This window comes from Myxocyprinus asiaticus, chromosome 28, assembly GCF_019703515.2.
Source record: "Myxocyprinus asiaticus isolate MX2 ecotype Aquarium Trade chromosome 28, UBuf_Myxa_2, whole genome shotgun sequence".
Taxonomy (NCBI): Eukaryota; Metazoa; Chordata; class Actinopteri; order Cypriniformes; family Catostomidae; genus Myxocyprinus; species Myxocyprinus asiaticus.
Window position 1 is genome coordinate 39,589,263 of NC_059371.1, and position 27,327 is coordinate 39,616,589.

The following is a 27,327-nucleotide window of genomic DNA, read 5'->3' on the forward strand; positions in this document are numbered from 1 at the left end:
TACATTGTAGAAGAGGTAATTAATAGTTAGTAATTAATTAATTGTTAGATTAACTTACCCAATAAGCAGGTCAAAGGGTACACAGAAGAAATTGGATTTTTCTTTGAATTTATAAAACAAAAAGTATCACTTAAAAATAACAGAGATTAGGCTGTTTAAAAATAAAGATTTTCCAATTAATCGCAATCTACATTTAAAGACGTTCTGTGGTTTATCCCCGAAGTGCTTTTCATCTTAAGTGCAAAGTGCGCTTCCCATTTGAACAGCGTGGCGTGACTCAAGCGCGTCCTATAGCTTGCGGAGCGGATTACACTAAACGGTACGCAGACCACAAAACCTGTGAGATTCATTTGAATTAAACTGACAGTTTTCTGCTTTGAGCACTATGGTGAGTGTCAGACATCTCATAAGGCCAGACTGCCTCAACATTCTGAATAGCATTGATGACTAGAAAACATACTGTGTGCCATTACTGTAGCAACACTAACTATTGTTTTTTTGATTAAATCTATATGAGAGAAAGAAGTCTACTCTGTTTGTATAATGACGGTGACAGTTTTAGACATTCTAAATGTGTTTAGGCTACTGTTTTTCCATAACAAAATGTGATTGATTGTTTTATGCAATAGTTGCATTGACCTACTCCTTGAGCCATGCATGGTCTAACCTGTGGTATTTCTTTCAAATAAAAAAAAAAAAAGTAGAATCAAGGGCTTCAAATCCTTCTTCAAAGCTATCTCCATGAGCATGGACGAAGCTCCTGTGCAAAATCTGATCTGTTCTAATGCTGTCTGATTGTAGGAGAAAAAATTCAAGTGGTGATTAAAAACATCATTAAAAATGTGTTGGGGTGTTCCTCCTAAAGTCCACAATCATCTCCACCGTTTTGAGCGTGTTCAGCTCAAGGTTGTTTTGACTGCACCAGACAGCCAGCTGTTCAACCTCCCTTCTAAATGCAGACTCATCGTCATCTCGGATGAGGCCGATGACAGTGGTGTCATCTGCAAACTACAGGAGCTTGACAGAGGGGTCCTTGGTGATGCAGTCATTGGTGTAGAGGGAGAAGAGTAGTGGGGAGAGCACACATCCCTGGGGGGGCACCAGTGCTGATTGTACAGGTGCTGGAAGTGAGTTTCCCCTGTCTCACAAGCTGCTGCCTGTCCGTCAGAAAGCTGGTAATCCACTGACAGATAGACGTGGGAACAGAGAGTTAGTGTAATTTATTCTGGAGTATAGCTGGGATGATGGTGTTGAAAGCCGAACTGAAGTCCACAAAAAGGATCCTTGCATAAGTCCCTGGTCTGTCCAGATGTTGCAGGATATGATGCAATCCCATGTTGACTGCATCATCCACAGACCTGTTTGCTCTAAGCAAATTGAAGGGGATCTAGAAAGGATCAAGTGATGTTCTTCATGTGGGCCAACACCAGTCTTTCAAATGATTTCATGACCACAGACATCAGGGCGACAGGTCTGTAGTCATTAAGTTCTGTGATTTTTGGTTTCTTTGGGACAGGAATAATGATTGAGCATATGAATATCAATTTATATATACATTTCTTTGGTTTGTGTTGATGAAGGGGTACTTGAGCCTTACTGATTGTGCTGTGGGGTTCTTATGGCATAAAAGTTTGGGAAACACTGAACTATAGTATTTCTTATGAAAAAAATAAAAGCCTAAACACATATAACCACAACTTTTACTAATGTAATAATAGTGAAGTCTGAATAAAAATAAATATAACTGCAAGCAGCAATGATCAGGGCCAAGCCCTAAAGCCATACACCAAGGACAATGCAAAGAGCTATGGCAAAACAGAAGCACAACATTTAAACCAGCTGAGATGGGGATTGAACCAGCATTTGTCCAGTCTTTTGGATGGAAGCCTAAAGCTCTAACCACTGTGCACTTTCCATAACTATATTGTCACAGGTAAGTTTTTTTTTCTTCTTTTAATTGAAACAGTAATTACACACAGTACAGTCTGCATTATAGTAAACACAACATGAAGACTCAGAACTCAACCGAAGTACAATTTTTAACCCTGCTCTTTCCTGGATTTGAACTCACAACCTTTTAAGTCATGTACCAAAATGTTAACCATTGGGCCATTCAGTTAACACCACATTCAAGTGCTGAAGATACATTCCAAGCTGAGAGTCAGCAGGTTTTAAATAAAAAAATTAATTAATTTAGACATTTCTCTCAGAAGAATTAGAATAAGGAACCAACGATGCATTAAAAATTTTGTTGAAACTGACTACACAACTTTTTAATTTACAAGGTGCCCAGAGCTGGGTTTGAACCGGTATCCTGTCAATATCTACGGCTTGCAAATACAGCAAACTGTACTAATACACCACACATTGTATTGGTGCTTAAGAGACATACCAAACTTTTATTTTAGAGTCAGCAGGTTTTAGAGTCATAAGTCCAATGCTTTAACCACTAGGCCTATCAGACAAGTTTAGATTGAGCACACAAATGCATTGATTAGCATACTAACTGATTAGCATGCTAAGCTAATGTTGCCCTATGGATAGCATTGTGATCAAATAGACTTATAAAACAAAAAACAACAGTTAGCATGCTAACCGATTAGCATGTAGCATGATAACAAGGCTAAATGTTCTTTTGAACAACACTAAGACAAAAAAGAATATGTATACGTGCAAATGGAAATTATCTGTGATAAGCCCTGCAACTATTCAGTAAACACAGTACAAAGATCTCCAGTACAATATTACATCAACTTTAACCTTGGTCCACATGGGAATTGATTCTATGACCCTTTGAATTATAAACCAGTACTTTAACCCACTAAGCCGACATGTTCAATGAGTGTCAAAGAGACTTAATGAGGTTAGAGTTATTTTTTTAACTATAGGTGCAAATGTCTCCAAACTGCTCAAGTATCATCAGGACTTGATGTCGATGATGCATATACATTTTCTTTGAAATCTGACAATGTAATTAAAAGATATGTCATTGTTTAATTTCAATATGGTGGAGAGGCAGTATGGTTGATATGGAAAAAAGTTATATTGTTAAAATCCTCATGACCCATAGAATCCATAGACACCAACCTCATAATTTTAGGACAAACGGTTCAAAGGTGACAGGCAAATATTTTTCACATTTCTTGAGCCATAGGTGGTGCTCTCTCCAAACTGTGCATGTACCCTCAGATCATGGTCCTGTTGAAGCATATCAGGTTTTGTTTCGATAGGACAAATTGTTTCCAAGATACAGCCTGACATCCTATTTCACATCAACATCGTTAACTTTGAATTAGTGCAACTTTTCAACAGTTGCATAAATCAAAATGTGGTGAGGTGAAGTCTGTGCGGCTATGTCTGTAGACTATTTTGAGCCATTGTTTGGGCAAATCAGACGAAGTTTGAAGGATATGAAAAGCTTGAACTGTAAACATCATAAGCCCAGATGGCAGCTACTGTAATGGGCGGAGTTTTAACATAAGGAGTCCATTGGAATCATCAGGAGGAGAGTACTCTGATGCAAAATTTTAATTGTAGGTCAAACAGTTCAAAAGATATACGCAAAAGAGAAGTGAGTTTTTGAACTGGTTGTCATGCTATGGAGTTTGGCCTAGGGATCCCAAATGTGCCATGGTGGCTAGTCATGCCCATCCCATCAGTGTGCCAAATTTTAGCATTTTCCTTCTTATGATTAATAGGGCTGCCATAGACTCCAATAGAGGAATAATAAAAATAAATATAGCTGCAACCAGCGATCACAGGACTAAGCACCAGCATGGCAACCACTGCACAACCCAAAGAGCAATCACACACACTGCAAGTCACCCACAGATGCAAACCTACACCTTTCTGTTTCACAGTTCAGAGAACAGTCCACTGCACCAAACAGCCACAACTTTTTTTTTTTCATGTACCAAAGGGCCTTACACAGCTTGGAGAAACACAGCCAAGTTCATATTCATGCAACTTTTCAACAAAGAAGCAAATCACAATTGATTGGGGACAATCCCAGCAACCATTTAGTTAGCACAATACAAAAATCTACAGAAATGGCAAATGCAATAATTGCTGAGGTGGGGATCAAACCAACAAATCTTGGTACAATAGCCAAGAACATTACATACTGTGCCGTAATTACATACTAAGCCACTCTGTTGAGACACTCAGTAAGTGGCAAAGTGACAACCTGAGTTAAGAGTCAGCAAAAAAAGTGTGGGTTAACTATAGGTGGCACTGTCTCCAAACTGCTCAGGTATCCTCTGGACATGATGTTGAAAAAGCATACCAATTTTTTTCAAAAGATTTATTGCTTTTTATCAAATTCAATATGGCGGAGAGACAGTATGGTTGATATGGGAAAAGTTGGTATCGTTTAAATCCGTATGGCCCAAGGAGTCCATAGACACAGTGATCATGATTTTAGAACATACAGTTCAAAAGTTATTCCTGACCCATATGTGGTACTGTCTCCAAACTGTGCAGGTACCCTCAGGTCATGGTCCTGATGTAGCACACCACATTTCAGTTCGATTGGAAAAAGCATTGCTGAGATATAGCCTTAAATGCATTTTACGTCAACCTCATTAAATTTGATACGTAACTTTTTCAACAAAGTCGAAAATCAAAATTCAAGATTTGAGCCATTGTTTGTGCAAATCCGATGACATTTCAAGGAATAGTAGGGTAAACATGTTAAACATTTTAATCCAAGATGGCTGCCACTGGTATGGAGTTTTAATGTAAGGGGTTCATTGGAATCAACAAGAGGAGAGTAAAAATAATTTTGCTTCTAGGCCAAATGGTTTAAAAGATACACACAGAAGAAAAGTGAATTTTTTACATGGTGGTGGCACTATAGAGTGTGTCCTAGAAAACACAGATTTTGTGTGGGGTCTATTCATACCCACCCCTATCAGTGTGCCAGATTTCATAATTTTCCTATGTAGCATTCATAGGGCTACCATAGACTCCCATATGGGAATAATAATAACAATTACAATAGGTGTCTTGCACCATCAGTGCTTGGCCCCTAAAAAGAAAAGCTACAAAAGCAATAGGGGCATACACCCTTTGGGTCTTGGCCCCTAAATAAATAAAAAACTAAAATTATTTATTTATTTTTTTTTTTAAAACTGTAACCTAGTTTCCATCCACTTTTCATGCTGTTTTGTTAATGACAAAGTGAAATGCGTAATTTTTTTTTGCAAAATTTGCTGTCTTCTGCCTGTTTCCATTCAAATGGCCTTTTATCGATAAAAATAGTGTGCGTGATGACGTCATGCTTAAAAAAACACTTTGTTTTGGTTTATCGGATAAGAAATCTGCCCTTATGCCGTTTCCATAAAGAAATATGTGTATATCGCTAGTTGTGGACATGTGGTGTGACGTAGTGGGCTAAAGCATATAACTGGTAATCAGAAGGTTGCTGGTTCAATCCCCACAGCCATCACCATTGTGTCCTTGAGCTAGGCAGGTTGCTCCAGGAGGATTGTCCCTGTAATAAGTGCACTGTAAGTTGCTTTGGATAAAAGCATCTGCCTAATGCATTAATGTAAACGTGTACCTTTCACCTCCCAGATGTCCCTAATTTTTTCCCCGCCAAAGTTTTGATAAAATGAGGAGACTATTGATACAATTCATTGAAATTAACCAGCTTACTGTCATTTTAATTTCACATATAAATGCAATCAGAAGACGAGGAATTGCAATCTAAAGGGAGCTGTTGCCCTTCTGATAGGACTGTAAAATTGGTCCTGATGTTGCACCCACCGCAGGTTGCCACCGGATCCGACCCGAAAGCGAATCGTCATGCCCTGTTCAAGCTGGCAACCTGCACCAAGTAGTGGGGAAAACGTTCGGTCTTAGTATAAGGACCATCCATCGATGTGTATATGCTGTGTGCACAGCTATTAAAGAAAAATGTATACGGTGTAATATCAGGGTGTACAGATATGATACGTTCCTGATATTCAATAGGCTATTTTGAACAATCATGTAATCTAAAGCATTGCCATCACAACTGCATTATGTCCTGTATATTTGTCCAGCAACTATTAATGACCAACTGAATTTGATTATCATCTAAAATTAATTTTAGTGTCATAATACAATTTACATTTTCTGAAGAAGCTCAGCAAATGCGATCCGAGGTAAAGAGTGTTAGATTTAAAATATTAAAAAGTTTTAAAATGTTCAAAAGCTGGTTTTCTTGAAGTGAACTCAGCATTGGACAAATAGTTTTATCTAGTCTTGAAAAAAGTGTAGAACATTCTGAAAATGTCATTCAGATGACTTTTTTCATCTACAGAACAGGGTAAGGATAATTTAAGTTTGTGTAAAGAAAAGGCAATTATATAGGCCTAACAATATAATTTTTCATTTGGTAACTTGTTTTTTATTTTATTTAATGCTTTATTCGTTTGGTAATTTATTTTATTTAACATAGGGAATTTTGCCGGCATTTTTTCAAAAGTAAGCTAAACAATATTTTTATAGAACTGGGTCATATGTTAGTGTTCCAAAAAGCACACAGAAGCTTTTCTCCTAGTATTGTGTATTTATTTTTAATATCTTTGTGCATAGAAATGATATGTTTTTTGTATTATGGGCTAATTCCGTGACTGCCGTCTATTATTTTGAATGGTGTGGAAAAGCAACTTTAATAAATTAACGGATGGCTACCATGATTAAATTAATTGCAAAGAGTGGCCATTCATTTGTTCTCCGTGCACTTGTCCGTGTGCATGATATGAGATATTTGTGTTGGCACACCTGGAAGTGTCATGACGCAAATGTGTTTGCAGCATCAGATCTGTGCAGGTATGCCATTAAGACCAATCCATAATATTGTGAGTAATGTTTCACGTACAATAAATTGGCTTTCAGTGATGTATACCTTGTCATGATTAATACAGGCTAACAATTGGGGTAAATTCTGTCACGTGACACAATTTTTTTGCATTAATATCTATTTTCTCATCAAAAAGTGTTTCCAAACCAGTTTTTTGCGACATTTGAAGTATCGACATAGAGTTTATGCGCTAGAGTTAAACGGGAAAATATTATACAGACCCTTGTGAAATTTTTTGGATGGAAAGGTAGTTTGTGTAAACTCTTTTATTAACTTATTTGATGTATACTTGTCTTATGAGTATGTTGTGAACTGTCAAGAGTTCACTGCAAAACCAGTTTCCCTGCAAGGATAAAATTTCTATTCTATATGTTCACCCTAAATGATTTAAAATTAATCTATACAGTAATCAGTTTGAAGTTGATGTTTGTCTCTTTACCTCATCAGTGCTGTTTATAATGTCATTTGAGATGTCTGACTTCTGGTGCACTTTAAAATGGAACATTCTCTGTAGAATTCAAATGGGTCAAATAAGTTTTATGATCTCCGCCGCAATATTGAGTGTTTTGCTCTGCACTGTCCTATCTCTGGGAACCACACTTCATTCACCCCTCGCTACTGATATGAGTGGAATATTTAGTTTTTATAAATCGCTGAATATGAGATGAATACAATTATAATTGCTTTGGGTGTGGCTCAACTTTCACAGAATTTTAAATACAGAAAAAAACCCTGAAAATGTCACTTGCCAAAGTGACTAGAAAGAGTAACAGAGTTACCCATCACTGCCGATTTCTACACGCATTTTGCGGGTGTTAATGTCAGGCTCTGATGACTATAATCATTAAATGCAGTTATCGGGCATAATTGACAGAATAAATAAATACCGTTTGCACAGCAAAACTCACAAATCAATATTGGACATTTGTTGTGTTCTGCCATTGAAAACGGGTTGAATTTGATTTATTTGCACATTTGTCCCTCTTGAATTGATTTGTCAATTTACTGTGTTCATTTTAGAGCTGATGAAAGGGAGAAAGGAACGTCGAGAGCTGAATAAAGTGGAGAAACTTCAGTATCAGGAACATCATGATTTCAGAACTGGAAAAAAATCTTTGAGTGGCTCAAAGACTAAAAAGAATATCTCTCCAAAAAAGCATCAAAGAGGAGCAGCTAAAAGTCCTATCATTTGCTCTCAGTGTGGAAAGAATTTCATACATAAAAGCAGGCTTATCATGCACATGAGAGTTCATACTGGAGAGAGACCTTACACGTGCCATCTGTGCGGGAAAAGTTTTCATTATAAGGAACAGCTTCATGTACATATGAAAATTCACACAGGAGAGAGGCCATACACATGCAATCAGTGTGGGAAAAGTTTTGCATATGCATACCATTTCAAAGATCATCTCCTCTGTCACTCTGGAGAAAGAAAATTTGAGTGTAATAAGTGTGGTAAAACATTTGCTTTGGCACAGTATCTGAAAAACCATCTGAAAACACACACAAATAAGAAGATTTACAAATGTTCTGTTTGTGGAAAGAGTTATTCACACCTGTCCTATTTTAAAAAGCACCAGAAAATTCATACCGGTGTGGGGACTCAAATGTGCTTTGAATGTGGGAAGACTTTTACTGCAGCCAACAGCTTGAAACTGCATCAGAGAATTCATACTGGAGAAAAACCTTACAAGTGCTCACACTGTGGAAAGAGATTCACTCATTCACACAGCTTGAAAGCACATGAGAGAATCCACACCGGAGAGACCCCTTACAAGTGCTCACACTGTGGAAAGAGTTTCTCTCAGTCATACAACCTGAAAACACATGAGAGAATCCACACTGGAGAGAAACCATACCACTGCTCTTTATGTGGGAAGAGATTCACCACAGCAAGTAATCTACAGAAACATAAAAAACAGAATTCTTGTCACAGGAAGAAAAAATCATCTTCAGGTCCAATAAGACCAAGTAAAGAGTTTGAAATTCAGACAAACACAAAAATTTAATTTCTCCCAATAGAGCATCATCATCATCATCATCAAAAAGAACAGCAAAGAAAACTTCAGGAAGGTCTTGTATTAATTGAGAACATGTTTGTGTATCTGTATATTCCGTAATGTGCAAAATGTCTCAGCACTTCTGAAAAATGCTGTAGAGTAAGGATGTTTTTAAAATGCCATGAATAGTTTTCATAAATTGTGAGTGGTGGTGGTGTAGTGGGCTAAAGCACACAGCTGGTAATCTATGTTCCCACAATTCCCACAGCCATCACCATTGTGTCCTTGAGCAAGGCACTTAACTCCAGGTTGCTCCAGGGGAATTGTCCCTGTAATAAGTGCACTGTAAGTTGCATTGGATAAAAGCGTCTGCCAATTGCATAAATGTAAATTGTTTAATTGTTTATAAATTGCATAATTGTATAAACCTTTGGTGAATGATGAAAGATGTTTTATCTTTTTATTTACTTTATGTTGTTATGAGACATAATCACTTATAATCAGTTATGAAGTCTTGTTCATGTATCCACATTCCTGAACTCATTTATCTATGCATTCAGATTATCAACATATTCAATATGTACTGTATGCTGTTATGTTATACAAGTTATTTGTGTTGACCTTGGGGGTCAAGAAATGACTTGCGTGACTCCTGCAAAATATAAATATCTAAAAAGTAAAATAGAAGTTCCTCAAATGTATTTCATGTATTTAAGGTACAGAATGTTATTTGTGTTATTTGTCTAATGCACAAGAGCAACAACAACAACAACAACAAAAAATAACAATTTACAGGTGCAGGGTTGTTGGCTAATTCATACTAATTCTTCGTGTTCCATGCAGTTGAAAGTACCTTAGTGCTTTGGATGTTAACATTCTCTTCCGTTTTTTTTTTTTTTTTTCAAATGGGAATTGTAAATAAATAGCATTTGATACTGGAGCGGTACAGAATCTTAGGGGAGTGAGACTGAAAAATGTGCGCAGACATCTACCTGCGGGCGGGAACAGGACAAAATATTACATATTTTTTGTGGGAGCGGGACAGAATCTCGTGGGAATGGGTCTAAAAAATCCATCCCACAAAGACATCTACTTTATAATTCAGGTCCAGTATTTCACGAACACCCGCAGCGTGATTTTGGGGAGCTGAGGTGGAGGGAGAGGGAGATATTTGATAGAGAGAGCCTGTAGTATATTAACATCAGCCACATGGCCTTTGCTGCAGATGCCACCAGGCTTCTTTATGGGCACTAAAAACCTATGCATTGCACAAAAATAACTCAAATGACATCTCTGCTCTCTGGTTTGCAGCAGCCGAGTGTGTTGTTGCTTTTGACCAATGACAAAAATAGAAAATACTACACATTGCTGGTGCTGTTTTGTGATCGGTTGGGTGGTCTACAGCCCACACTCAATGTTTGCAACACACAGCCCACCCCATTTTGCTTTTAACCAATGCACAAATCGTAAATAAAATATATATATTTTTAAGCCATGTTTCCCAAATGTTTGATTGGGTGGGCAAGACTCACGTTTGCCCATGCCTACATCTGACCCTGTGCGCGTCCCATTTGAACAGTGCTGCATTACTCGCTTACGCATCCTCTCGCTTGTGTGGACGCGTCATGAACAAGGCTTGACTGAATGTGCGGAGCAGATTACACTTTGTGCAGACCACAAAACCTGTGAGACTCATTAGAATTAAACTGACAGTTTTCTGATTTGAAGCACTATGGTAAGTGTCAGATATCTCATAAGGCCAGACTGCCCCAACATTCTCAGAAAGACATTTGAGAGTTGATCTTAGTGCATGGGTGAGCACTGATTGTGCAATATCTTTGTTTAAGGTTAAACAATGCTAATGAGGAATATGAGGGAGGGGGAGTATTGTTTAAGCAAAACCCTTGAAAAGGATAAACAATGCTTATGAGGAAAATGAGGGAGGGGGAGCATCATTTGTGCATCAAAGCTTGCAATGTATTTGAGTCCTGAATTGTTTGAACAATTATTTGTGCAATACCCTTGAAAAGAGTAACCAAAGTTTTGAAGAAAATAAGCCCTGAATTGGGCGAGCCTGATTGTGCAATACCCTTGAAAAGAGTAACCAGTGCTTGTGATGTATTTGGCCTGGATTGGGCGAGCATTTGGTCATGCAATACCCTTGAAAAGGATAACCAAAACTTTGAATGCATATGAGGGAGGGGAGCATTGATTGTGCAATACCCTTAAAAAGGATAACCAATGTTTAAGAGGAGTATGAAGGAGGGGAAGCATCGTTTGTTCAATACCGTTGAAAAGGATAAACCAAGGCTTGAGCGGAGGAGGGAGAGTGGACCGTATTGTGCAGTTGAATTAATTTGACGCAGATGCTGCACCTAGACAACTCGTTTGCGCTGCATGGGAGACCTGCAGTTGCAAAGTCATGCTTCTTTCAGCTACGTTGGAGCAAGACATTATTTATTGATCCCAATAAAGTAGCACAAATACCTTACCTCCAAATACCTTAATTACCTGCTAAATATTACTGCCCTGACCACTAGCACACAAATTATTAGTGAAAAGAGCAAAATAACCAAATTGTCTTGAAACTTAAGGCATGAAGCAAGCTTAGTAGAGTATTAGTAGGGAGCTTGTGTTTTTACCAGCTTTCTTTTTTATCTGAAAGAAGAAGAAATGTAAATGAATAATGCAAACTATTGTTGTCAAAAGTACCGGTACTTCTGTACCAAATCGATACTAAAATAAAAAAGATGTAACTATACTAGTGTTTCTGCAATATGGGTAGTACCGAGCACCGACTCTGTCCGGTACCAGCACACAGTATGACTGACACACGACAGCTTTAAAATGCTCACAGGCTTATTTTGAACACATGCTCTGTTACTCCTTTTACACTGAAATGGAAAATTAATCAGATTAAAATTGTAACATGTCCTAGTGTGATTTATTAAACCACTAATGGCTGCAAACTTACTGTGGATGAGCTGCATACTTTGAATGTATAAATCCGACCACTCAAACACTGGAAATGCAACACACATTGAGAATCATTCGCATTGTATTAGATGGCAGAGCTTTAATCTCAACTCAAACTTTATTTATATAGCATTTAAAATAACAGATTTGACCAAAGTGCTTCACAGTAATACAATTTAAAACATAACATTTCAAAATGATCACATACACAAACACAAGTAATCTAAAATCCAAACACTCCAAAACTGTATCCTACATTTAATTTGTCAGACACAAAAGCCAGTGCAAAGAGATGAGGTTTTACACTGGGCCGTGTCGTGAAGCTCTGGCAAAAAACACACGTCATAATAAAAGCACAATTCAAAATAAAAGCTAGATGCTTGAAATTGAAATTGTGAAATTGAAATTGTGACCGAAATATATAACAACTTTATAGCAAAATGTAATATTCACTGTAATACTATTACTACTACTACTACTACTACTACTACTACTATTACTAATAATAATAATAAAGAAATATATCACAAGCAAGACTGCTGTTGAATAAAAGTTTGAAAAAAAAAATGCAATGACGTTGAAAAGTAAAATATTTACTTGTTAAAAGTTTTAAGAATTAATTGATTAGACACCATCTTGATGATAAAATGTAATTAATAATAATTATTCAACTATAATTATTAAAATAATTATTAAATTATCAAAAATAACTAAACTGGTGTGTTCAGTAGCAAATTATCGAATTAGCATATTTTTGCTGTGGTATCGAAATTGGTATCGAGAACCATGAAATTTCACTGGTATCAGTACCGGCTACTGAAATTTTGGTACCATCACAAAACTAATGCAAACATAAGCCTGTATATTGCTGTACAACAATGCTACTGTTGTGCCATACCCTGCAGAAGGAGCCCCTGTGAATGGGTGAGCCTTATTTGTGCAATATTTTTGCAGAGGTTAAACAATGCTTGTGAGTGAGACTTTGCTTGGATTGAACCCTTTGCGAAAAGGTGGGCATGGTTGTATAATGCCCCTGCAAAAGTACAAAACAACATTTTGCATTTGAGCCTATGAAAGGATGAAGTCACCTATGCAATACAGCATCAAAAGGACAAACAACATTGCGTTTGAGCCCTACGTAAAGGGCAATGTTGCTTGTGCAATACCCCTGCAGGAGGACAAAATACCTTATGTGTTCATCCCTTGATAAGGGCGATGTTGTATGTGCAATCCTTTGCAAAAGAATAGCAACATTTTGTGTGTTTACAACATTTACGTTAAAACATTTGCGTTGAGCTCTGCAATGAGGTCGAGCATTATTTGTGCAGTACCCCTGCAAAGATAAACAATGCTTTAATGACTTGTGACTCCAGCCAGGTCTCCTAAGCAACCAAATTGACCCGGTTGCTAGGAAGGGTAGAGTCACATGGGTTAACCTCCTCGTTGTCGCTATAATGTGGTTCGCTCTCGGTGGGGCGCGTGGTGAGTTGTGCGTGGATGCCACGGTGGATGGCGTGAAACCTCCACACACGCTATGTCTCCACAGTAATGCGCTCAACAAGCCATGTGATAAGATGCGTGGGTTGACGGTCTCAGACGCGGAGATTGAGGCGAGTCGCTATGCCACCACGAGGACTCAGAGCATACTGGGAATTAGGCATTCCAAATTGGTGAGAAAAAAGTGAGAAACCCCCCCCAAAAAACAATGCTATGACATGTGAAGGGAAGTTAAATACTTTTCTATACCTCCCTAATACCTCTTCCAGCAGAAACCTTAGTTTTCCCAGGAGATCTCCCATCCAGGTACTGGCCAAGCTCAACCCTGCTTAGCATTAGTGGGCAACCAGGCAGGAGCAGCAGGGTAATATGTCTATTGGTGACAGTTGAAGTTTGTCTCCTCTTTACCTCATCAGTGCTGTTAATAATGTTGTTTGAGATGTCTGACTTCTGTTGCGCTTTAAAGTTAAACATTCTTTGTAGAATTTAAATAGGTCATGTAAGTTTTGTGGTCTCTGCCGCAATATTGTGTGTTTCCCAGACGGTTTAAATAAATACAGTTTGTACAGCAAAAATCACAAATCAATACTTGATTTGTAAATTTGTTGTGGTCTGCCATTAAAAAAAGAGTTCAATTTTATGTCCCTCTTGAATTGATTTGTCAATTTACTGTGTTCATTGTAGAGCTGATGAAAGGGAGAAAGGAACGCCGAGAGCTGAATAAAGTGGAGGAGAAACTTCAGGATCAGAAACATCATGATTTCAGAATGAGTGGATCAAAGACTAAAAAGAATTTCTCACCAATAAAGCATCAAAGAGGAGCCAAAAATCCTAACACCTGCACTCAGTGTGGAAAGAGTTTCATACATAAAAGCAGGCTTATCATACACATGAGAGTTCATACTGGAGAGAGACCTTACACGTGCCATCTGTGCGGGAAAAGTTTTCATTATAAGGAACAGCTTCATGTACATATGAAAATTCACACAGGAGAGAGGCCATACACATGCAATCAGTGTGGGAAAAGTTTTGCATATGCATACCATTTCAAAGATCATCTCCTCTTTCACTCTGGAGAAAGAAAATTTGAGTGTAATAAGTGTGGTAAAACATTTGCTTTGGCACAGTATCTGAAAAACCATCTGAAAACACACACAAATAAGAAGATTTACAACTGTTCTGTTTGTGGAAAGAGTTATTCACACCTGTCCTATTTTAAAAAGCACCAGAAAATTCATACCGGTGTGGGGACTCAAATGTGCTTTGAATGTGGGAAGAACTTTATTACAGCCGGCATCTTGAAATTGCACCAAAGAATTCATACTGGAGAAAAGCCTTACAAGTGCTCACACTGTGGAAAGAGATTCACTTATTCACACAGCCTGAAAGCACATGAGAGAATTCATACTGGAGAGAAACCTTACAAGTGCTCACACTGTGAAAAGAGTTTCAATCGGCCAGACAGCTTGAAAACACACGAGAGAATGCATACTGGAGAGAAACCTTACAAGTGTTCACACTGTGAAAAGAGTTTCAATCGGCCAGACATCTTGAAAACACACAAGAGAATTCATACTGGAGAGAAACCTTACAAGTGTTCACACTGTGAAAAGAGTTTCAATCGGCCAGACAGCCTGAAAGCACACGAGAGAATCCATACTGGAGAGAAACCTTACCAGTGTTCACACTGTAAAAAGAGTTTCAATCGGCCAGACAGCTTGAAAACACACGAGAGAATTCATACTGGAGAGAAACCTCACAAGTGTTCACACTGTGGAAAGAGTTTCTCTCAGTCATACAGCTTGAAAGCACACAAAAGAATACACACTAGAGAGAAATCATATCACTGCTCTTCGTGAAAGTTTCACCGCAGCAAGTAATCTACATTGACATTAAAAAATATAATTGTAGTCACAGTGAGCAAAAATCATCTTCAGGTCCAACAAAATCATGTTAATAGTTATTAGTTTGAAATTGAAATAAACCCAAAGATGGAATTTCTCCCAATAGAGAAAATTATGAAAGGTCTTGTATTAATTGATAACTTGTTTGTGTATGTGTATATTCAGTACTGTACAAAATTTTTCGGCACTTCTGAAAAATGCTTTAGAGTAACGATGTTTTTAAAATGCCATGAATAGTTTTAATAAATTGTATCAATTAACTTCTGATGAATGATGAAAGATCAAAGAGTTTTTTCTTTTTTTTTACTTTACCTATGGAATATAATTATGTTATGAGACATAATCAGTTATAATCAGTTATGAAGTCTTTTCATGTATCCACATTCCTGAACTCATGTATCTATACATTCAGATTATATTCAGTATGTACTGTATGCTGTTATGTTAAACAAGTTACTTGTGTTGACCTTGGTGGTCCCTAGAGGCCTCTCATCCTGTGTCAACACATAAAGATATGGTATGTTTATACTGTATTTCTTTTGTCTGAACACTTTGTGCTTTATATAAAGAATAAAATTTTAGGAAACAGTTGCCTATACTACTTTGCAGCATTTTGCTGAAATCATTAATTCAGGATGTACAACTGCAGATGTGTTTTTTCCATGACCTCATCGCACCTAACCACAATTTTACACCTCTTCAGACAGAACAATGTGACCTAGTCGCTGACCTTTGCTAATTTATTCCTAACTTGCACACCACTAAGAATAAATAAAGTATGCCCCCCCCCCCCCCCACACACACATGATTTCAGCCTAAATAGCATCACAACCACTTCCTTTACCCATTATCGCACCTGCCTACTTGGGCAGGTTCCCAAGGCGATGATTCCCTGCCTTAGGTTGCCTCCCGCTGGCCAAAAGTGAGTCTTACACGTTACGTCCCGTGTTATTTAGTGTATTTCTGTTTTGTGTTCTTTCTCTTTCTTTGTGTGTGAGTATTTTGTTTCAGTTTCTCCCGACTGCAAATTGGTCGCTCCACCTGCACAGAGGCAATTGGTGATTCCTGATGGCCTGCTTAAAATCCAGTTGCTGCTTGTGAGATGCGATCTGTCATGACTCTGGGACGGTCGTGCTGTTCCAGACTCTTCACCATCTGCCAGAATAAACCCAGTGTGCTCTTCTCTGTTTGTGTTAGTTCTGAGAGCAGTAACTTCATATGCAGTTTGTGATTTAACACTTGAAACCACGACTAGTGTTTTGCCTTTAAAGCAGTCAGGTTTGTAGGGGTGACCTGCCTGTTTAGTTGGATTTAGTTTACTTCTGTTTATGTTTGAGTAGGTAGGTATGTTTATCTGTATATTTATTTTTATATTTCTAGGTTAATTACTTCGATTTATTTACTAGATTATTATGTTTGCTATTTTGGGCCAGAGGTCATCCTGAAGTCCTTTTTCCTGCTGCTTTAAAAAAAAAAAAACTATTCACAATAATACATTATTGCTGAATTTATACTCAGGTCTGACGGTTGAGCGGGAGTTGTTCCCTCTTATTTTTATTGTAAACTACCCTTAGGGGATGTAATAAATGGGGGCTCGTCCTTGTCCTATTGTTTAATTCATTTCACAGTTTGTTTTGGCCTTCGCTTTGTAAGTATACCATTCTGGTGAGTATTTTTCTCTTTTTCTGTTATGCAGTTTTTACTTGTATATACTGAAATTTGTGCTTCAATACAAAGTGAAACTCGTGAATGTTTTTATTGTTGTCAGATTGGACAAAATAAGATAACTTGTCTCCCAAGTGACAGTCACTGAAGAGTTTTGTTTTTGTTTGTGTTGTTAGTTTGCAGTCTCGTTCATATAGATGATAGTATTGTATTGATTCTGTGCATGAATGCTCACTTCACTTCACAAAGCTCACTTTACAACTGCGAGCAGTTTATTTGGTTTATGAGCCATTTCTTTTTGATGGCATGGCTTTTCTCACCGGCCAGGTAGAAAAAGTCCCTGTTCGAATCTTCCGAGATACTTCGAATCTTCAGTCGTTTGTTCTTGACAGAATTTTGGACACATACTGCACTGTAAAAAAAAATCCTGTTATTTTTACAAAAAAAAATAAAAAAATAAAAACTGGCAGCTGTGGTTGCCAGAATAATTATGTAAATAATACAGTAAAAATGTAAACAACTTTACAGGACAACCTGTACATTTTACAGTTTAAAACTGTTGTAATTTACATGACCATGACGGCACTGTAAAAAAAAAAAAAAAAAAATCTGTTAAATTTACAGTAAAAAAAAAACATCATAAACTTGATATTAGCCTTCTGAAACTGTAAAAATCTGCTTTTTTACTTTATAAGGTATTTGTTAATCACCGTAGTAACTTCAGAAGAGCACATGATGACATGAAGTTCACCAATAGCAGCCCTTCCAGGAGCAATGACCAATAAACATGTAGAGACAGTGCTCAATGTCACTCACACAAACACTAAACACCATCACGGTAACACATGTGAAATTAAAATAATGCAGTAAACATTAACTAAACTACATCAAATATAAAACAGAACACCCCAATGTACGTAACTGATATTAAAAATAAGAAGAAACATAAATATTCCCATAAAATATAATGAAATGTAATGGGTCACGCAGGGAATTCTGGGAACACCCGATTACTGTTTATTACTGTACTTTTAACAATAATTTACTGTAAAAAAAGCACATGTATTCTCTTGTTAAATATAATGTACATTTTTTCCATTAGTTATACAGGAAAATCATACTTTTTAAATCTAAATTTTTTTTTAATTTTTACAACATTTTATTGTAAAAACTACTGTATTGTCTTTTAAAATATATTAAACATTTTTACTGTATATTTTACAGTTAATACTCGTTAATCAATTAACGTTTTATTTCCGTAGCATTCTACGCACAGTCTTTTACTGTAAAAATTACAGACATTTTTTACAGTGTGTGGTTCAGACATGTCAGTCCAACAGATTGAGTTGGGTATCCTGAAAGTTCCCTGACATAATTTGCACGTTCAGTCTAATTTGATTTCTGGTACCGTTAAAATTGATGTGTGTTCTCAACTGCCAGATGAGGGGGTCGATTTGATTCTCGTCAAAGAGATCTTGCTGGAGGAAAAGTGCTGCTGTCACGTGAGGAAATTAAAGATCCACTCTCTGAATGTAAAAATTCAGTGGATTTGGCTTTCGGATTCGCTGCTGTGTCTTCTGCTTGCATGGTTGCGTGACTTTGATGACATAATTGATCTAAGATTTTTCTGAATTCGACTGACAGTTTTGTTACTTTTCAAAAAGTACATCTACATGATGTTTCTGCACAGAAAGTCTCTGTTTCTGAACGGAAGCAGCCAGTGATGCTGTCCACTACCACCGGTGCTGAAACTGACCTCTCGCTGTCTATTGACAGGGCGACCCTTGTCAATGAACAAAAACATGAAGCTTCTCTCACTTGCTGCATTTTGGAAAAATGGATTATTCCTGCAAAAATGGTCACCAGCAGTTTCTGAGCCTGAGCTCTATTCGGCTGTCACTTTTGCAGTCATTGTGCTTTTGCTGTTGTTTGCTTTGTTACACTCTGCAACAGTCATTAGGTTTCAGTTCGGCTCATTTAGTTTTTTGCGATTTTGCTTGTTCTTCATTTTCTTTTGAAGAAAATGAAGACTCGTTTTGATCTCAGTAAGTTGAAATTGTAGTTTGTACTTTGATTCAGTGTTGCAAGCTATATCTTATGTAGTGGAGTCAAAGCTCAGTGCGACCTATGATATATCATCTGCACCCTTAAAATGAAAAGGAAAATGCGAAGTGATCCTAGTGATTGTTTGCGGTATTGTTCAAAATTTGCCTTTATGTTTGAAGCCCTTCAAAGTGACATTGCCTAGCCCAAGGTAAATCAAAGACGTGCTGATTCTTAGTGGTGGGGGTGTTATGTCCCGTGTTATTCCATGCTTTTCTGTTTTGTTTACTTTCTCTTTCTATGTGTGTGTGCGGGTGTGTCTCGTTTGCACTGAGTGTTATGTTTCAGTGTCTCCTGATCGCAAATTGGTCGCTGTACAGAGGCCCTAACCCTAACCACAGATGAAGTTACTGCTCTCAGAACTAACACAAACAGAGAAGAGTAGCACCTTCTCTATTTGTGTTAGTTCTGAGAGCAGTAACTTCATATGCAGTTTGTGATTTTACACTTGAAACCACAACTAGTTGGGGGTGACCTGCCTGTTTTGTTGGATTTAGTTTACTTCTGTTTTTGAGTAGGTATGTAAGTTTCTCTGTATCTTTATTTTCATATTTCTAGGTTAATTCTCTTTATTTACTAGATTGTTTTGTTTATTTTCTGCAAGGGGTTATCCTGAAGTCCTTTTTGCTGCCTCTTTTTAAAAAAATATCTATTCACAATAATACATTATTGTTTAATTTATACTATGTGTTCTCTGGTCTCTGGTTGAGCCATAGAGTTCAGCCGTGTCAGGACAGAAGTTTACATTTATGATTTTCACGTTAATGTTTTGTTATTTGATTGGGACCTACAACATTTAACTGCTTTGTTTACATCATTAACATGTTTATTTATATCCTTTAATATGATTATTAAAATGTTTTGTCCACACATTAATGATATTTTGAAATGATTCTACACAATATATATATATATACAGGTGCATCTCAATAAATTAGAATGTCGTGGAAAAGTTTATTTATTTCAGTAAATCAACTCAAATTGTGAAACTCGTGTATTAAATAAATTCAATACACACAGACTGAAGTAGTTTAAGTCTTTGGTTCTTTTAATTGTGATGATTTTGGCTCACATTTAACAAAAACCCACCAATTCACTATCTCAAAAAATTAGAATATGGTGACATGCCAATCAGCTAATCAACTCAAAACACCTGCAAAGGTTTCCTGAGCCTTTAAAATGGTCTCTCAGTTTGGTTCACTAGGCTACACAATCATGGGGAAGACTGCTGATCTGACAGTTGTCCAGAAGACAATCATTGACACCCTTCACAAGGAGGGTAAGCCACAAACATTCATTGCCAAAGAAGCTGGCTGTTCACAGAGTGCTGTATCCAAGCATGTTAACAGAAAGTTGAGTGGAAGGAAAAAGTATTGAAGAAAAAGATGCACAACCAACCGAGAGAACCGCAGCCTTATGATTGTCCAGCAAAATCGATTCAAGAATTTGGGTGAACTTCACAAGGAATGGACTGAGGCTGGGGTCAAGGCATCAAGAGCCACCACACACAGACGTGTCAAGGAATTTGGCTACAGTTGTCGTATTCCTCTTGTTAAGCCACTCCTGAACCACAGACAATGTCAGAGGCGTCTTACCTGGGCTAAGGAGAAGAAGAACTGGACTGTTGCCCAGTGGTCCAAAGTCCTCTTTTCAGATGAGAGCAAGTTTTGTATTTCATTTGGAAACCAAGGTCCTAGAGTCTGGAGGAAGGGTGGAGAAGCTCATAGCCCAAGTTGCTTGAAGTCCAGTGTTACGTTTCCACAGTCTGTGATGATTTGGGGTGCAATGTCATCTGCTGGTGTTGGTCCATTGTGTTTTTTGAAAACCAAAGTCACTGCACCCGTTTACCAAGAAATGTTGGAGCACTTCATGCTTCCTTCTGCTGACCAGCTTTTTAAAGATGCTGATTTCATTTTCCAGCAGGATTTGGCACCTGCCCACACTGCCAAAAGCACCAAAAGTTGGTTAAATGACCATGGTGTTGGTGTGCTTGACTGGCCAGCAAACTCACCAGACCTGAACCCCATAGAGAATCTATGGGGTATTGTCAAGAGGAAAATGAGAAACAAGAGACCAAAAAATGCAGATGAGCTGAAGGCCACTGTCAAAGAAACCTGGGCTTCCACACCACCTCAGCAGTGCCACAAACTGATCACCTCCATGCCACGCCGAATTGAGGCAGTAATTAAAGCAAAAGGATCCCCTACCAAGTATTGAGTACATATACAGTAAATGAACATACTTTCTAGAAGGCCAACAATTCACTAAAAATGTTTTTTTTATTGGTCTTATGATGTATTCTAATTTTGTGAGATAGTGAATTGGTGGGTTTTTGTTAAATGTGAGCCAAAATCATCACAATTAAAAGAACCAAAGACTTAAACTACTTCAGTCTGTGTGCATTGAATTTATTTAATACACGAGTTTCACAATTTGAGTTGAATTACTGAAATAAATGAACTTTTCCACGACATTCTAATTTATTGAGATGCACCTGTATATATATAAACTTTGACACTTAAGAGACCCTTCTACTGACTCTGAAAAACATCAAAAGAAAGATGCCCAGGGTCCCTGCTCATCTGCGTGAACATGCCTTAGGCATGCTGCATGGAGGCATGAGGACAGCAGATGTGGCCAGGGCAATAAATTGCAATGTCCGTACTGTGAGACACCTAAGGCAGCACTACAGGGAGACAGGAAGGACAGCTGATTGTCCTCACAATGGCAGACCACATGTAACGACACCTGCACAGGATCGGTACATCCGAATATCACACCAGCAGGCAGGGTTAGGAGGGTTACTTTTGAAATTTATTCCACTACAGATTACAGAATACATGCTGTAAAATGTAATTTGTAACGTATTCTGTTAGATTACTCAAGGTCAGTAACGTATTCTAAATACTTTGGATTACTTCTTCAGCACTGGTAGATTTTTTCACTTGTTTTGACTATAAATACTCTGCCAGTACAGTAAGACAAAATACACATGTTAGAAATACATTCTCTGAAAAACTGAAATATCTTATGCAGTGTTGTTTCTAAAACAAGATTAATCAAAATGATCTTGTTTTAAGGATTTTTAGATATTTTTACAGGAAAACAATACAAAAATTATCATCAAGAATATGATTTTTGCCCTAATATCAAAGGTCTTACTAGAAAAAAAGAAATTATGATCCAAAGTGAATTTTCTTGGTAAAAAAATATCGTACCTGGTGACGTGCATGTAAAATGGCTAGAAATAGCATTTTAGCTTAGCGTAAAGATGACAATTTACACAAGGATTATTTCTATTTCTTCTGCTCCAAACTTACTTCAAACTTACTTCTCTGTCTGCTCGTATGAATGTAACACATCATAAGAAAGTGTTACACCACTGTTCAAATGCACTTTGAATCACATCATTTATATGGATAAATGTTTTCCATCTGAAAGGACTAAAAATTAAATGAAACAAATGACAATAAAATGCAAAGTAATCTCTTCAGTAATCAAAATACTTTTTGAATGTAACTGTATTCTAATGACCAATGATTTAAATTGTAACTGTAGTGGAATACAGTTACTTATATTTTGTATTTTAAATACGTAATCCCGTTACATGTATTTCGTTACTCCCCAACCCTGCCTGCGGGACAGGTACAGGATGTCTGCAATAGGCTGAGAGAGGCTGCACTGAGGACTTGCAGGTGTGTCGTAAGGCAGGTCCTTACCAGACATCACCGGCAACAACATCACCTATAGATACAAACCCACCATTGCTGGACCAGACAGGACTGACAAAAAGTGCTCTTCACTGATGAGTCGTGGTTTTGTCTCACCGGGGGTGATGGTCGGACTGGCGTTTATCGTCGAAGGAATGAGCATTACACCGAGGCCTGTACTCTAGAGCGGGATCGATTTGGAGGTGGAGGGTCCATCATGGTCTGGGGCAGTGTGTCACAGAATCATCGGACTGAGCTTGTTGTCATTGCAGGCAATTTCAATGCTGTGCGTTACAGGGAAGACATCCTCCTCCCTCATGTGGTACCCTTTCTGCAGGCTCATCCTGACATGACCCTCCAGCATGACAATGCCACCAGCCATACTGCTCATTCTGTGCATGATTTGGTGGCTGAACCAAATCAAACAGTTATAGATGTACACAGGACAGACTCAATGACGGCTGAGTAGAACTGTGTCAGCAGCTCCTGTGGCAGGTTGAACTTCCTCAGCTGGCAAAGGAAGTACAACCTCTGCTGAGCCTTCTTCACAATGGAGTCTATGTTGGTGTCCCACTTTAGGACCTGAGAGATGGTAGAGCCCAGGAACCTTAATGACTCCACTGCTGCAACAGTGCTGTTCAGGATGGTTAGGGGGAGAGTGCGGGGGGATTGCTCCAGAAGTCCACTATCATCTCCACTCTTTTAAGCGTGTTCAGCTCAAGGTTGTTGTGACCGCACCAGACAGCCAGCTGTTCAACCTCCTGTCTGTATGCAGACTTGTCACCATTGCGGATGAGGCCGATGACCGTGGTGTCATCTGCAAACTTCAGGAGCTTTGACAGCAATTCATGCAAACGCCGCTAATGTCACATGCATTGCCGTCCAGAAAACAGATGGTGGGAGACATTATGCTGAGATCTGCGCCAAGCCTTTTACCAGTGTAGCATAGCAGTAGAACATACCCGCAAAGCACAGACAGAGCTTCTAACATTGTAACATCATTGCAGCGGCAATAAAGCTGCCATTTGAACACCAGCCTTGCACTGTGCAGCGAGGCAAAAGTTGCGAGGCGAGAGCGCAAAGTGAAAGTGCATGCACGAGGCGATGGTCTGCATTCTGCAACTGCTACTAGGTCCTTGAATAACATATAACATGCGAGTAAGGGCAGCCGGTGGAGTTTCTGGTGCCCCCCTAGGGAGTTGGTGCCTTACGCAGACTGCGTAATATGCGTATAGGGAGCGGCGGTACTGATTACTGGCTAACAGAAACCCTGCTGCAGTCTCCAAGGTTCTGTCACAGTGTATATGTTTGATAGTGCACTAGACAATGCAGAAGTTGGAGACATTGGTGGAACCTTGCATGTAATCTACACTGTCATTAACCCATTTAATCCCACTGGTTACAATAGTGACTGGGGTCTAAAAGGAGTTTTGATGTATTTTGCACAGAGTTGTCAATTGAAAATGACAGTGCAGACTTTTTAGCATGTCTGTCAAAACTCCATAAAAAGAAGCAAATAAATCCTGTCATAATGCACTTACAACTACTATATTTTGTACATAATTTGAATTGAATTGTGCTGTTCATTTTCTGTTGTTCTGTTGGTGGGGTAAGTTTTGTGTGGATGACTGAAAAATACATCTGGATGAAGCATATTTTGTCCACTCATGTTTATAAAGATATTGCAATCGATCGCGATTAACTACAAAAAAAATATGGAATTAATCGTGATTAAATATTTTAATTGTTTGACAGCCCTAATATATATATATATATATATATATATATATACACACACAGTGCATTCACAATGTATTCAGACCCCGTAATTTTTTCACATTTTGTTGTTGCAGCCTTATGCTAAAATGCTTTAAATTATAATTTTTTTCACATCAATCTACACTTCATACCCCATAATGACACAGCAAAAAACATTACTTTGCAAATTTATTAAAAAGAATAAGATGAAATATTATATTGAAATAACTATTCAGACCCTTTGCTGTGACACTTGAAATTTATCTCAAGTGCATTAAATTTCTCTGGATCATCTTTGCGATGTTTCTACACTTTGATTGGAGTGTAGAATGAATATATATGATGCATGAATCTCAAATTCTCTTTCTCAAAGACTCTTCCCTCTTTCCAGGAAATCTAGAGAATCTCCTGATGATGTCATGTGCAGCTTTAAGAGAGTGTTTAGAGCCTTCTTTCGCAGTTTCTTGGCCAGACAACCTGTACCTAGGAGAACTTGTGTGGTTTTAAAGGCTAAAGATGGTCACACCAAATATTAATTTTGCTTTTTTATGTTTACTGTATGAAGTTAATTGATAAATAAAAGCTATTTATGGCATTATTTTGAAATCTCCACACTGTACAGCATTTTTCAGAAATGCCTAAAACTTTTACAAAGTACTATATATTAAACTTTTCATAAACAGTTTAAAGCAGTTCAGAAACGTTTAAAAGCTAATACATTGACACCATCTTCTGGACAATAAAGGAACTACATTATATAATTGTACAACAATGTAATTCTTAACCACAGCATATCAAACTTATAAGGTAAAATGGTAATATGTATTTACACATATGTGTGTGTGTGTGTGTGTGAGAGAGAGAGAGAGAGAGAGGGAGAGAGAGAGAATAAAGCACTTGCTTCATTCCTGAGGATAGCTTGTGTCTGTTTGGGTATATATCATTTATTTAATAAATGTCTGTGCAATGCATTAACTTACATGCAGTTAAGGCTTGCCAGCTATGTTTCTGATTTCCACGGGACAGTCAATAGCTGTGTCTCCTTTCAAAGGCTGCGCGCTAGCTAGGACGCATCCTTTGAAAGCAGTGGTATACCGAGCATCCTCCTTTAAACAAGCCTTGTTTAAACGAGACTGCCTTCAAAGGACAAACAGAAACAGAACTGATCATGGTTGCTGTGGCTGACAACACGCCACTCTTTAACAAGCGTGAGTGCTTTAAGTGAGAAGGGAACAAATTCCTTTAGGAAGGGAATGTATGATGTAAATTTGTAGAGAGAAAAGAAAATAGATTTTACTGGTGTACTTTTAGTCTATAATACTTTATTTTTATTATATATTACTATAAGTATACATATTATATACTCTGCACCCATCTACTGAGGTACTACAACTTGGGAATTAGCATTACTTGTGTTTGAACATAATATTTCTGGGCAACTTGGCATCATTTTTATTTATTTTTTTTAAGACAAATGATGTTCATTTCCATAGAAGCAAAGAATTATGAGCTGTGAGAGACCACGAAGGATACACTTCATGCAACCACCAGTCGCATTCGGAGTGTCCTACTCGCTTTTCTGAAACGAGACAGCCTCGATGACATATGCGGCTGACAAATGCGATCTCCAGAGGACACAGCCTTTGAAAGGAGAAACAGCTAATATATTTATAATAATATAAGTCAAATGGGGGCCTGGGTAGCTCAGCAAGTAAAGACGCTGACTACCACACCTGAAGTCACAAGTTCAAATCCAGGGTGTGCTGAGTGACTCCAGTCAGGCTTCCTAAGCAACCAGTTGGCCTGGTTGCTAGGGTGGGTAGGGTCACATTGGGTTAACCTCCTCATGGTCGCTATAATGTGGTTCTCGCTTTCAGTGGGGCACGTTCATGGCCATGGTGGCCGTTCCCCCGTCACTGCCAGTGCTCATGACAATGGAAGTTGTTCCCCCGTCACTGCCAGTGTTCACGACCATGCAGTGGTGGGTTGTGCATTTACAGTCTAGGCCTTCAGTGTGATTCATGCCATTACGAAAACATAGTTACACAATGAATAAGACACCCTATGCCTTTGGACATCATACATTATGTCGCAGCTAACTAGTAATACCAACTGACATTTTAAAAACACGTCCACACACGAAAGCCAGAACTTGAAATGACACTTAATGCTCAAGCAAGCCAAATTTTAACTGCAGCATGACTGTTTTGTGAAATGAAGGTCTCCCGAACAGACATTCAAAATTCAAAATTTTTCATATGAATCTACCAAGGAGGTCTATAATACCTGGAAAAATCTATCTAATAATATTTACGATTTAAATGTTGTTTGCCATAAATTTCACTTCATCAGGGTACACGGTTACGCTGCATTCCATTTAAGTTTTATGTGGGATATTCCTACTTGATATCTCTGACCATAAATGCATTCCATTATCCCGATATTCGGAACTGCAACGCTCCCGTTAGCTTAGCAGGGGTTTGACTCTTATTAGAGATGTCTCCTAGCAACCCAACTGATAAACATTGCTGCAGCGCTAGCATTTGTGCTTCAGGTGTACGATTATCAAAAGAGATTATAATGTTTTATACACCTGTTCCTGCAGGCGTTTGTTAAGCAAGCTTTAATATCATGTAATGTGGAAACGTACACATTTATCGATATTACTTAATAAAGTGAATTTTTATAACTTACTTTGTATATCTCCCTGAGTGTGGACATGTTTGTGTGACATCATGCCCCTGCATCTCGGTGAAATCGGAGTTGAGAATTTCTGCATGAGCCTACAAGTTGTAATTCTGACTTAAAGATGCATTCCATTGCACTTTTCCTAGTAGGAAGTTGTAAAATCTGACTTTCCGAGT

General features: G+C 38.0%; 2 protein-coding genes across 8 annotated transcripts in view; both read left to right on the forward strand.

Annotated features, from left to right (window-relative positions):
* Positions 1–10,341, forward strand: part of LOC127418811 (zinc finger protein 239-like) — a 29,901-nt gene extending 19,560 nt beyond the window's left edge. Inside the window, exon 2 of the mRNA XM_051659652.1 lies at positions 7,871–10,341. Coding sequence (XP_051515612.1) covers positions 7,871–8,859 — 989 coding nt within the window. The 3' untranslated portion in view covers positions 8,860–10,341. The remainder of the gene's footprint in view (positions 1–7,870) is intronic.
* LOC127418735 (zinc finger protein 260-like) overlaps positions 1–27,327 on the forward strand; it is a 340,334-nt gene that overhangs the window by 42,029 nt on the left and 270,978 nt on the right. The gene's annotated exons all lie outside the window — the stretch shown is intronic.